The 13,587-nt window shown below is 37.7% G+C and overlaps 1 protein-coding gene across 4 annotated transcripts in view; it reads left to right on the top strand.

Moving 5' to 3' along the window:
* The window catches only part of ADAMTS9 (ADAM metallopeptidase with thrombospondin type 1 motif 9), a 207,846-nt gene that overhangs the window by 24,431 nt on the left and 169,828 nt on the right, over window positions 1–13,587 (top strand). For 3 of the 4 annotated variants that reach the window (XM_074404499.1, XM_010350914.3, XM_010350912.3), the window contains exons 4-10: window positions 3,923–4,212; window positions 6,776–6,859; window positions 6,960–7,075; window positions 8,034–8,074; window positions 8,186–8,291; window positions 11,800–11,946; window positions 13,229–13,370. In XM_074404499.1, coding sequence (XP_074260600.1) covers window positions 3,923–4,212; window positions 6,776–6,859; window positions 6,960–7,075; window positions 8,034–8,074; window positions 8,186–8,291; window positions 11,800–11,946; window positions 13,229–13,370 — 926 coding nt within the window. The remainder of the gene's footprint in view (window positions 1–3,922; window positions 4,213–6,775; window positions 6,860–6,959; window positions 7,076–8,033; window positions 8,075–8,185; window positions 8,292–11,799; window positions 11,947–13,228; window positions 13,371–13,587) is intronic. The other variant, XM_074404500.1, reaches the window with a different exon arrangement.

Below are 13,587 nucleotides of genomic sequence, written 5' to 3'. Positions count from 1 at the left end.
CTCCATCAAAGTGTTTTATATGATAAAAGGTCAATTTATCAGGAAGATATAATAATTTTAAACATGTATGCACCTGATAACAGAACACCAAAATACATGAAGCAAAAACGGACAGAAATGGAGGGACAAAAAGACAATCCAACAACAATAATTGGAAACTTCAGTACCTCACTTTCAATAATGGATAGAGCAGCCAGGCAGAAGAATGACAAGAAAGTAGAAAAGTTGTCCAACACTATAAATCAGCTACTAACATATCTATAGGACACGTTACTCCCCAAACAGCAGAGTATTCTGAAGTGCACATGATACATTCTCCAGCATGCACCAGATGCAAGAACATAAAACAAATTTAAATACATTTAAAAGGATAACAGTAATGCTGTTTGGGTTACATTTGTTTCTAATTTTGTTACATTGCTGATCACAATGTAACAAAATTAGAAATCAATTACAGACAAAAATGAGAAGGTCAAAAGTATGTGAAAATTAAACAGCACACTCCTAAATGAACAATGATTCAAAGGAGAAATCAGAAAATACTTCAAGATGAATGAAAATGAAGATTCAATGTATCAAAACACAGGATGCTGCTAAAGCAGGGCTTCTAGAAGAAAATTTATGGCATAGAAATAAATACTTCTATGAAGAAAGAAGAAAGGTCTCAAATCAATAACCTAATCTTCTATGTTATCAGAAAGAAAGAAAAAAGCAAGTTAAAAGTAAAGCAAGCAGAAGAAAAGAAATTGAGATTAGAGCAGAAATCAACAAATAAGAAATAGAAAACAAATAGAGACTTTAAATCTTCTAAAATGTCTAAAATTTTACTTACTATAATAAAGCAAATTATAATATTTACAGAAGACATTAAGCAAGGATTATGTATTTTTCACAGTATAAGTGACATATTTTCTTAATGTATTAAAAAACATTTAATTTTCAACATAGCTTCCCATACACCTGTTGTAAAAAACAAAAATCTTCGTGGAAAATATCCACCAGGCACTGTCTTTTTCTCAATTCGTATTTCTTTTGGAAGCTATCAACCAAACCGTGAACTCATTTCAAACTGCAGCTGTTGAGAAAGCTCGCCTGACAGAAAGAGCACAGTTTAGGGAGCTGAGCAAATCTACTGATCCCTCATACTTCGACTTCCTGCAACGTGACTTTAGATAAGCTTCTGATTTCTTTGAGACTAATTTTCCTCATTGGAAAAATAGGGTTAATTTTCTTAGGTTGAAAGGATTAAGTAAGATAACATACATAAAGAGCCTAATTCAATGCCTGGTACGTAATAGGTGTTTGATTAATATCTAGTCTATATTCATTTGATGATTTAAAACTTGATTGGCCCTGTTATGCATATATTGAAAACTCATATATGTATACCAATGCCAGTTGGTAAAAAGGCAATACCCATTGGCATTGTTATACATATGAGTGTTCTTGAAAGAAAAACTAGAAGAGTCGTCTAATGTTACATCTTATGTACCAGGTTTTTGGCTAGTGATATTATCTATAACAGGACAGCATATAACTTGTTTGACAGTTTGGACAGATTTTGCTGCGTTAGTCCTCCCTTATCCTTGGAGTATATGTTCCAAGACCCACAGTGAATGCCTGAAACCACAGATAGTACCAAACCCAATTGCCATCAGTCTGAAAGTTTCTGTTCCTGTCTTCCAACCACAAACTTAATGTCTTTGCACCTTAAATAAACTTATTATGCGCTTTTGCAGTTTGAGGTGTGAGAGCAAAACTAGCACCAGTTTCTTTTCATTCTTCACACTTTCAAAGAGGAAAGATTTGTTCTTACCATAGATCTTAACCTCGGCATGCAGGTTTTTTTTTTTTTTTTTTTTTTTTTTTTTTTTTTTTTTTTTTCCTTATTAAGTAGAGAACTTTCACCTTTTTGCTTAAAGGAAGCACTTTAAGGCTTCTCTTTGGCTTATTCTGAATTACCAGCATCACTACTCTTGCACTCTGGGGCCATGATTAAGTAAAATAAGGATTCCTTAAACACAGCATTGCAATACCTTGACAGTTGGTCTGAGCGCCAAAATGGCTACTAGGTGACTAATAGGTGGGAGGTGTATATAGGGTAGATAGCGAGCCTAAGGGATGAGTTCCCACCCCAGGCAGGATGGGGCAATATGGTGCCAGAGTCCATCATACTGCTCAGAACAATATGCAATTTAAAGGTTATGAATTGTTTATTTCTGGAATTTTCCATTTAATATTTTAGGACTGAGGTGACCGCAGGTACAAGGGAACCGAAACCATGGAAAAGGGGGGCCCACTGTATTTTAATAATGACAAAACACTCAACTTGGGCAAAATGCATATCCTGACCTCATTTGATTCTTTTAGAAGTTTATTATAATGATCAAATATTTAGGCCCTTCAAATATGAAACCACTTACAATTTAACTATTTTTAATTTTAATTTTTACTTTTGGTATTGACATGACAAATTCTATTATGTGTTAAGTAAGCATACTTCTGCATTGTACAATTCTGTTGCCTATTTCTACTACAAGCTGGTAGCGTTAAAGCACATTTATGATCTAATAGTCAAGATAACTGATTAAATCCTGTTTTTACTCAAAGTGTATTTTGGCAAGGACTTTAATGCTTATTCTGTTTATTATATAGTTGATGGTGTGAAAATGCAGTGTTTTCATCAGCGATATAAACTTCAAGCCAAGCTGGAGACTAGTGCTTCTCAAAATTTCACTGTTAATATCAATCACCTGTGAGTCTTGTTAAGTATAGATTTAAGCCTAGGCTAGGGCCAAATAATCTGCATTTTAACAAGCTTCTAGGTGTCAATTTTGCTGGTCCACGGACCCTACTTTGAGCAGCAAGACTGTGGAGAACCCAAGAAAAGAGGCCTAGGCATGAGTTGGAAATGAGTAGAGCTAATCTGACATTATAAAGCATGGTCCCAGCTGCCTGCCCAAATTCTCTGAGTTTAATTTATTTCCTTAACTGAACCCTGGAGCAACTTAATTAAAAATTCAGAGACAGGGGATTGCTGTGATCCTATTCTTTTAAGTATTGAAATGATCTAATAAGGCAATAGAACACCTGGTTATGAATTTTCCACAGTTTCTTTGTACCATCCGTTAGCCTGGCCACCTCTCAGACCTCTTTGTATTAGATCTCATTGAATAACCTAAGTGGTGTATATATGAAACATTTCTATTTCCATATTTTTTCCTTTTCTTTTATTTATTTTGTTTTATTTTTAAACAAAATTTCTCTTTGTCTCACCCAGGCTGGATTGGAGTGCAGTGGCGCAATCTCAGCTTACCGTAGGCTCTGACTCCCAGGTTCAAGCAATTCTCATGCCTCAGCTTCCTGAGTAGCCGGGATTACAGACGAGGACCACCATGCCTGGCTAATTTTTTTATTTTGGGTAGAGACAGGGTTTCACCACGTTGGTCAGGCTGGCCTCTTGTAATCCACCTGTTTCGGTCTCCCAAAGTGCTGGGATTATAGGCATGAGCTACTGTGCCCAGCCTCTATTTTAATTTTTTAGTGCTCTAGCTATGTTATTGGCCCTTACTATATCTATGACAAATAACAGTAAGAGTGGAATCCTTTGATTCAATCCCAACAAGAGTTTTGTTACCAAATGAAAAGAATAAGAATCACATGCAATTGTTTCCCGTAAGCTCAGGCCTGATTTACTAATACCCTAAGTGAGCAAGTATGAAAACTTCCCAGAGAAGCTAATCTTAAATCGTTAGTCCCTTAGGTAAGAGAAGAGGTGCATCTGTAGAGTCTACAGTACGCAGGACTTGCTTTTGTATGTAAATTGACCACAGAGGCATCCATTTATGATGTGTCAAATTGAATTCTTAATATAAAATAGATGTGGTTTGAAATGTAATGCTTACCATCTGATTTGTTACAGAACACAAAAATAGTCACAGGAAAGACAAGAGGAAAACCGGAAGAAGAAAATGGGGAGAAAGAATTAACCTGGCTGATGACGTGGCAGCATTAAACAATGGCTTAGCAACAGAGGCATTTTCTGCCTATGGTAATAAGACAGACAACACAAGGGAAAAGAGGACCCACAGAAGGACAAAACGTTTTTTATCCTATCCACGGTTTGTAGAGTTGTTGGTGGTGGCAGACAACAGAATGGTTTCATACCATGGAGAAAACCTTCAGCACTATATTTTAACTTTAATGTCAATTGTAAGTACATTCAAACGAAGGTGATTTATGAGGTCTCTAAATGTGCCATTGGGGAATGGGTTTCCACTCAGTGATTTGGAGGACCGTTCCGAGCTGGCATTTCAGCCATTCAGGCAAGTGACGGAAGAGAACGTAAGATTACTTCTTGGTTGCCTTTTTAAACTGACAATGGTTATCAGTGTGAAATGTTTTGTTAGACAACGTGCTTCTTACTTAAAAGGTATAATTTGAATCCTCCTGGCAACTCTGCCAGGTGAGATTGTCATGCCCATTTTATAGACAAGAAAACTGAGTCTCAGAGGAGTTAGGTCACTTGCCCATGGTCAGGTAAAGCTAATAAATCACTCGGACTACTGCCTGTGACCTTTAGCTTGTCCAGTTCCCAAAACCAATGCTTTTTGCCTCACTTAGGAACTTGGCACAGCCAGGTGTGGAGATTCAGTAATTTGTAGGGATGCTGGTTGTGAACCATAGTCACCTGCGGAACTCCTAAAAATAGCCTCTTCCCCAGGCTTCTAATTAAGTAGCCTCGGCAGTGAGGCCTAGAAGGTTTTCATTCTATTTTTCTACTCCCATTTTGAATTGAAAACACAATGTATTTGCATGATTTTAAAAAAACCAGAACCAAAGACTATTGCTAAAAAATAAGCATCCTTCTCTCTGCAGACTTCCAGATCCCTTCCCAGAGGCAGCCACTGTTGAAAGTTTTTGTATGTGTTTCTAACAAGCACTGCGCAATAGAAATACAATACAAACCACATATTTAATTTCAAATGTATTTTAATTTTTTTTCCTAATTTTAAATTTTCAAGTAGCCTCATTTAAAAGTTTAAACAAAATGACCAGGTGCAGTCACTCATGCCTGTAATCCCAACACTTGAGAAGGCCAATGGGGAATAATCTCTTGAAGTTCAGAGTTCAAGACCAGCCTGGGCATCAGAGCAAGACCTGGTCTCTATAAAAATTAGCCAGGTGTGGTGGCATATACCTATATATGCCTATAGTAGGCTTAGGTACTCGGGAGCTGAGGCGAGAGAATATCTTGAGCCCAGGAGTTCGAGGCTTCAGCGAGCCTTGATTGTGCCACAGCACATCAGCCTTGGTGACAGAGTGAGACCCTATCTCAAAAAAAAAAAAAAAAAAAAAAAGTAAAAAATAAACAGGTAAAATGAATTTTAGCAATATATTTATTTTATATCCAAATATTATTTCAAAAATTATTAATAAGACTATTTTTATACTAAGCCTTCAAAATCCAGTGTGTTTTACACTCTCAGCATATCTCAATTTGGGCAAGCCACTCACCAGGGCTCAGTAGCCACACGTGATGAGTGGCCACTGTTGGGCAGTGCAGCATCCAGGTATTTCTTATGCAAACACGTGTGCATATACAACTCCTTTTCACACAGAAGACATTTTCACATCCTGTATTAAATATTACTATTTTATTTGACAATTCAAGATGTTTCCAGAAAAGCCCATATAGACCTCCTCTTACTCATTTTCAGCCATAGCATGACATTCCTTTTAAGGGATGAGCCCTAATTGACATGAACTAAAACTTATTTTTAATAAATCCCCCAGATGAACGTGAAAAGCAGTCCTGTTTGGGGATAGCTTTAGGGTTTCTTCTTCCTCCCTTGTGGCCTATGGTACTCCTTGCCTTTTCGTTTACTGCTGTGACCCGGTCCACTCTGCCCCCCAATCCTGCCTGGCATCCATGCCCCTCTCACCCCCGTATGATGCTCAGTCCCAGATACCCCAGCCTTCTCATGTCCAGGAGAGAAGCGAACATCTAATCAGGCCCTGCCCATGCACCTCCTCGTGTTCACCATTTAATTTCCTATCTCTCATAAGAATTTTGATTATGAACAGAGACTATGAATCAAATTTCTCTAGGTTGAGAGTTCTGACTCTGCTACTCACCAGTGTGTGGCCACAGACAAGTGACTTAATTTCTTTGAGTGATTTAGTTTCCTTATCTGTTGAACAGAGATTGTAACAGTACCCAGCCCAGAATTTTGCTGTATAGTGACTAAATACATGTGTGTATATAGTTTTCAGCCAGTATCTAGTTCACAATAAGCATTTAGTAAATCTTAGCTCTTATAATTAATTATAATAATGCAAAGTTAAAACCCCACCAGGTTAACAAGGTTGTCAAGGACACAAATGGGTAGTAAACATTAAAGAACAGCAGTGTTGGCTAATGTGTACCCAATGTGAGATTCTATAAGTTGGCAATATAGGACTTCAAATGAGAGGAAAGAACTTGATGGAAAATTAATATCCATTGTTCTGGTACAGAGAACCATTAAGTCACGTGGCAATGCAATTTTCAGAGGAATTTAAACTTGTTTGAATTCACTGTTATCTAAAACTTGATCTATGAATTTTATGAAGGGACTTTGCAAAAAGCATTGTTGAATGAATGAAAGATTCACAACCACAAAATGCATATGTTGCCAGAAACGTAAAGAGGTGGAGCCCAACGTAAGACGTGACTTGCTTATTGCTTACACAGAGTTCACAATTAACTTTGAAAAATTTATCTCGGTTGCAGGTAGCCTCTATCTATAAAGACCCAAGTATTGGAAATTTAATTAATATTGTTATTGTGAACTTAATTGTGATTCATAATGAACAGGTAATGAAGTTTTTTTCTTTTTTCTTCTAACTGTATCCGAAATGGCATATCTAATTGGTATTGGCACAACAGATTAACCATAATCCTTCTCTGTATTTAGGATGGGCCTTCCATATCTTTTAATGCTCAGACAACATTAAAAAACTTTTGCCAGTGGCAGCATTCGAAGAACCATCCAGGTGGAATCCATCATGATACTGCTGTTCTCTTAACCAGGTATTTGGATTTCTTACTCTTCAGATCTTTCAGCCTCAGGTCAAGTTGGGATATGGTCACACATTACTAATAGTCAGCTGCTAGTAGAGGGTTTCTCAGCTTGGGCATTGTTGGCATTTTGGGCTGGGTAATTCTTTCTGTACATTGCAAGATGTTTAGCAGCATCTCTGGCCTCTGCTCACTACCTATCAGTAGTATTCCCTTCCTCAGCTGTGGCAACCAACAGTGTCTCCAGACATTGCTACTGCCCCCGGGGGATGATAGAACCACCTTGTTGAGAGCCACTAACCCATAGATGCCAAGTGAGGAATAAATGTGTTAGGCAGACCTGAAAATAAATGTCTTATGTAACAGGAAAGGGCAGCTGCTATTCAGATGGACCAGGCGTTGCCACATAGTGTGTGAGTTCAGTGTTGCCCCCTTTTGTGATTTTGCAAAAGCCAGAAAAATGAATCTTTTAAAAATGTGAAACCTCCCAGTTCTTCTATGGTAGTTATCATCGCGAAATGTTAAAACACTGTAGCAACAAAGAGGCGTGCTGTCTTAATTGTGTCTCCTGCCTCCCTGCCATCTCTGTTGTGGGTCATGAGCACATCCTCTTAAATGAAAGTAAGTGAAAGGTATCTTGCACCTTCTGAGGAATGTTTTCAAAGAATCTTTGCAAAACTAAAATCATTTATCCCAGGGCACCGGGAAAAGTACTGGTTGGAGAGGTTTCTTATGGCTCTGTGGCCACCTTTGCCACAGAAGAAGACTTTTTAATATAGTAATTTATAATTCTTAAATCAACGATTTCGAAATGTTTTTGAGTTTTGAAACTCTGGCCTTAGGAATTTGCTTTTTGTAACCCCCACCCCGAAGTGTGTGCTGTTGTGAATGCCTAGAAGATCCGTAACTATTTACTTGTATTGACATTTATCTTTGATGTCATCAAGGCCTAAGTCTGCTTTGCTTTCAGGCAGGATATCTGCAGAGCTCACGACAAATGTGATACCTTAGGTGAGTCCTCTGTGCATAACCTCTGTTGCTAAAACAGTTTGCTACATGTTTTTATTTCAAGCCACAGTTGCTTTTCAGAGTAAATCCTTGTTGGTTTTTTTCTTCTAATAGGTCTGGCTGAGCTGGGAACCATTTGTGATCCCTACAGAAGTTGTTCTATTAGTGAAGATAGTGGATTGAGTACAGCTTTTACAATCGCCCATGAGCTGGGCCATGTGTGAGTTTCCTTTCAGTAATTTCATTTAATTCAGAGTGACCTAAAACCTTTCGTTACTTCGCATCAGTGAGCATTTACTTGACTTTAGAGGGTGTAAGACACTTCCCGAGTCATAGTAGCATTTGCAGGGTTGAAGAGCTTTGAACCTAATTGGGTGAAATGACTTTGACTTCCGAAAGTTGAGTAAATGCAGTGCATTCTCTTCAGCCATAGCTTGTGTGTGTCTTTGGTTTAACTGCTCAAGTTTAATACATAAGGTCTAATAGTCTCCTTTCCTACTGTGAACTGGAGAAATTGAGTCATTCTATTTCTTCCAGTGAAGCAGAGGATATATTTGCCTAGAGAACTTTCCTGATTTAACACCTTTGTCTAGGAGGATCCCCCATCATTACTCTGGCCCCCAAGATTCTTACAAATCCAGACAATTCCTCATTCTATGATATACAGCTCTAATTCTGATGTTTAGCATCGGGGAACAGTAATATCCCTTTTTCAGGAAAGAAAATGAACAAAAAAAGAAATCGTTTCCTAATTATGGTCACTAAGTGGCCATTATGAAATGGCTTTCCCTTTTTGTTTTTTAGAGACACAGAGCATGCTTAGAACATGGGGCAAAACACTGCAAATTTACTAGAAATTACTCTAAGTTTTGACCTGCATTATTTTCTTTCTGGAATGATTAAATTACTTATACTATCTATTTTTAAATAATTTTCTGAAAAATATTATTTTTATTTGAGATTAAGTTTCACTCTTGTTGCCCATGCTGGAGTGCAATGGCTCAGTCTTGGCTCACTGCAACCTCCATCTTCTGGATTCAAGTAATTCTCCTGCTTCAGCATTCTGAGTAGCTGGAATTGCAGGCACCTAACACCATGGCCAGCTAATTTTTGTATTTTTGTAGAGACGGGGTTTCACCATGTTGGACAGGATGGTCTTGAACTCCTTACCTCAGGTGATTTGCCCACCTCAGCCTCCCAAAGTGCTGAGATTGCAGGCATGAGCCAGCACACCCAGCTAGTAAAAGGATATTATTAATATAATATAGCTGTAGATCAATTTGTGTGGCAGATTATAACTTTACTTAGAGCTAACATCATCTATTAAGCAAGCTTTTCAATTCATACATTTAAGGTCCCTTATGTGCAGTGTAGTGTACCAGGCACAGAGCAAGATGTGTGTACACAGGTGTTTTCAATTTAGTTCAATATATAATAAGTACGTTTTTAAACTAGTACCTTTCAAACATATTTTAAGAGCATACCCCTTTTCTTTTCTATGAAGGAAATACAGTCAGACGCCCCATATTTAGAACACAAAAGAGGTATAGTTTTCCATTAAGCATTTGTGGCAGGCCCAATCTGCTGAGTCAGTATCCTTTCTATCCTTGTGGTTTCTGAGGCACCTTTGTGAAACTCAAGGAAGCTTTGAAGGGAATTCCAGTTCCAGCTTGCCCAACTTAGTAGCTGTGGGACTTGATCAAATAATTAAACCTCGCTATGGCTCAGTTTCCTCATCTTCAAAATGCAGATAGTAAGATTACAGGTATAGAATTTCTTATCCAAAATGCATGGGATCGGAAGTGTTTTGGGTTTTGGATTGTCTCCAATGTTTGCAATATTTGTATGTACATAATGAGATATCTTGGGAATGAGACTCAAATTTAAACAAGAGCTTTATGTTTTATATATACCTTATGCATATAGCCTAGAGGTAATTTTATATGATACTTTTAAATAATTTTATGCATGAAACAAAGTTTGTGTTAAGCATTCACGTGTGGAATTTTCCACTGGTGTTATGTTGGCAATCAAAAGTTTCTGATTTTGGAGAGTTTTTCATTTTGAGATTAAGGATGCTCAACTTGTAGTATTCACTGGTTGAAGTAAGTGATTAAACAAAATAAAGCCTCTAAAGCATTTAGCACATTTTCTGGTGTACTGTGAAGGCTGAAAAGTCTTGGTAATTATTGTTTGTAAGTGTCCAGTAAGTATTTATTACTATTTAACTTCTGCAGTGAGCAAATGCGAGTGACATTTGAATGAAAATAATTTTTCAGTTTATTTACATGAAATAAAGTTGACTTTATCAAGTTACTGTGGGGGTGGGAATAAACATCATCTGGGGATGGGAAATAAACACCACTATCGAGAAACCACTAAAATTTGAATGCCTTACTTGTTTTGGGTTTGCTGATGCAGGTATTGCATCGATTATGCATCAGGGGAACTAGAAACCAAGGCATTCATTCTTTTAAGAAAATAGACTCTTAAGCATAAGAGTCTCACGTATTAAGAACTATTTCTAACTTCAACTAAGATTGAGTTTTTCTGTCTCTATTGGCAAGTATTAAGAGATATAAACGTTAAAGAAAAAGGGGAAAATGTGATAAATCAATGGAATAGACTCCGTAAGCTTTTACTCCAACTTTTACGTGATGCAAATCTACATGCTTCTGTCTGACTCACTTATTTCTGTAATCAAGGTGAACTAGTGAAGAGAATTCTCTCTCAATGCTAAATTAATCACATGCATCAATTCTGTGATTGGGGATAGACATCAGAAACAGGGAAGGTGACCCTTCTGGGGTTGTCACCCAGTGAACAATTGCCTGAGCTGAGAATGGCATGTGGGTCACAGAATTGATGTTTCTTGATTTAGGAAATACTTCCTATTTTTTCCCCACTTCTTCTGGCTAAGCCAAGAATGGCAAGTATGTGTTCATGCTGCTGCGTTCCCTTCCAGGCCCATGAGGACACTGGCAATCCTTCACAGCCTTCTCACAGGTGGAATCTAGATTAATTTAAGAATCCTTTTGTGCCTGGCTTTTCAGGAAGCTAATACCAATCAATTGCTGTTGGCATGAAGCATGAAACGATTTGCCATCTCTGAGTTAAGCCAGCTGAACTGGCATGCCTCTGGTTTCCATTCATACCAGTACCTTTCATGGGTTTTATTGTACACAAACTTTGCATGCCTTTAGAATGATATACCTACACAGGTATATCATTTGTCAGCCTGATCCAAAAAGGAGGAGATACCAAGACCCATAGTTAGCCTCTTATTAGAAAGCTCTTGGCTTCAATTTTTGACTCTTTCCTGACTCTTTATATTCATATTATCATAACCTGCCAAATTCTTGACTCTATAAATTGCTCTTTAACAGTGTATTAGGAATTCCAGCTACTGTATTCTAGCACCAACTACAGCATATTCAGAGCCTCTGCAATTCCAGAAAGTACACTTAAACCAAATACATGGCCCGACTCACATCTTTTAAAATACATTTTATACATTTACACTTTGTGTTAAGTTGGGTGAGAATTATATTTTAATCTACACACTATCTTGAATTGTCTTAAGTTTTGTTCTGCTTACCAGGATTCAGGTTCTTATCCAAAATGCAGTTAATTATTTTTCTCTTAGATAGATGCATTCTTGAAGCAATTAGAACAGTATGATCCCTTGGTGTTTATTGACATTCTCATCATTGTCTCATTGACTTCAGGTTTAACATGCCTCATGATGACAACAACAAATGCAAAGAAGAAGGAGTTAAGAGTCCCCAGCATGTCATGGCTCCAACACTGAACTTCTACACCAACCCCTGGATGTGGTCAAAGTGTAGTCGAAAATACATCACTGAGTTTTTAGAGTAAGACTTGATCATTCTTTTAGCACAAAATTCTAGTGCCTGGCCTACGTGTAGTGAACTAATTGTGGGAAAGGCAATACCAAGTCAAACATTCCTTTTGAGTTATTTTTGTTGACATTCCTTAGAGGAGGCAAAAAAAAAAAAAAAAAAAAAGAAAAAGAAAAGAAAAGAAAAAAAACAACACCTCTCTGATATCTCTGTCGTTTATATCCTTGCCAGAGTTTAGAAGATTATAGACTGAGCTAAAGAAAGGTTGGAATCTTAAAGAGAATGTGGAAATGTTGCTGCTTTTTTGGGTTAAGTTTTGAGATTTGTTCAAACATTGGGTGAGGGACTATGAATGTGATTTCTTGACGAAGGCCACAAGTATTTATGCACTTCTAATTTAGTAACTTTGGCCTGGAAAGGGGTAGGGTAGTGAGATGATCCCAAAGCAGGTTCTGTGGATAAGTGGAAATTGTAGCGGCTGCCACATTGTTGAATTGAGGATATTCTCTCTCTGCCTCACCCTTCTTCCCTCTCTCTTCCCTCCCCCTTTTCTCTATTTTTCCCATTTCCTTTCTTTTCTTGGTTTTTTTTTTTTTTTTTTTTTTTTAAGCTTCCTGCGAGGTTGCTCAAAGATCCAATTACATTATACAATGCCCCTGTGTCACAGATTTATTGCTCTTCTCTCTCAGAAGTATGAAAGGTTAAGTGATTGTCCCAGAGTTACTGGGTGTATATTTCTGCAACCACAGGGAAGAGGAGGCTTTATTAATCAGAACTCACCGGGTGTGAATTTTCCAGGAGAGGTGTTTGCTGAAAAGCGAAAGAACTAGAAGGTTGCTGTTTTTCTTTTTAGCCAGATGGTGTAAGGTGTTTTCTTTCTGTGAGTCATTGATTCGCTCATGCATCCCTTCAGCAAACATTTACTAAGCACCTGTAGTCATGGACAGGGCCCTGTGCTTGGATGAAAAACACACTGTCTTTGCCCCTAAGAAGCTTACAGTCTATTGGGAAAGATAGTAAAATATAAACAGATAATTGCTGTGAAGTGTGATCAACTTTGTGACAGATGTGTATTTCCTACTGGCAATGTTGTATTCATTACATGTGGTTCTACAAAGTAGACAGCAAAAACAACTTCAGCATCTGGATTTAATCTTAGATGTAAAGAATAAAGCACATGTTAAAAAGTAACTGTCATCTCTACCGTTACAATGGTGGGGAGGCCTTGATTGTTATCCGGAGCCCTTGACAGCCACCGTTCTCACCATTTGTGTGTTTCTGTGTGTTTCCATAGCACTGGTTATGGCGAGTGTTTGCTGAACGAACCTGAATCCAGACCCTATCCTTTGCCTGTCCAGCTGCCAGGCATCCTTTACAACGTGAATAAACAATGTGAATTGATTTTTGGACCAGGTTCTCAGGTGTGCCCATATATGGTAAGTGTATAAGGGCCACTTCCGCCCTCATCTGTTAATTCTGCACTTCTTTTTATTCATAGTTTTCCACTGGATTCTCACTCTAATATAAACTACCCAAGGAAAAGTGTGAGTAAAGTTGACTATTAATGATCATAATAATGATGAAGATGGCACAACAGTACTATTGCTCAGTGCTAAATGGTGCTTTATCTGAATGTTCTCATTTCACTCTCAC

The sequence above is a fragment of the Saimiri boliviensis genome, chromosome 8 (assembly GCF_048565385.1).
Source record: "Saimiri boliviensis isolate mSaiBol1 chromosome 8, mSaiBol1.pri, whole genome shotgun sequence".
NCBI lineage: Eukaryota > Metazoa > Chordata > Mammalia > Primates > Cebidae > Saimiri > Saimiri boliviensis.
This window is presented reverse-complemented; position numbering and strand designations above follow the sequence as displayed.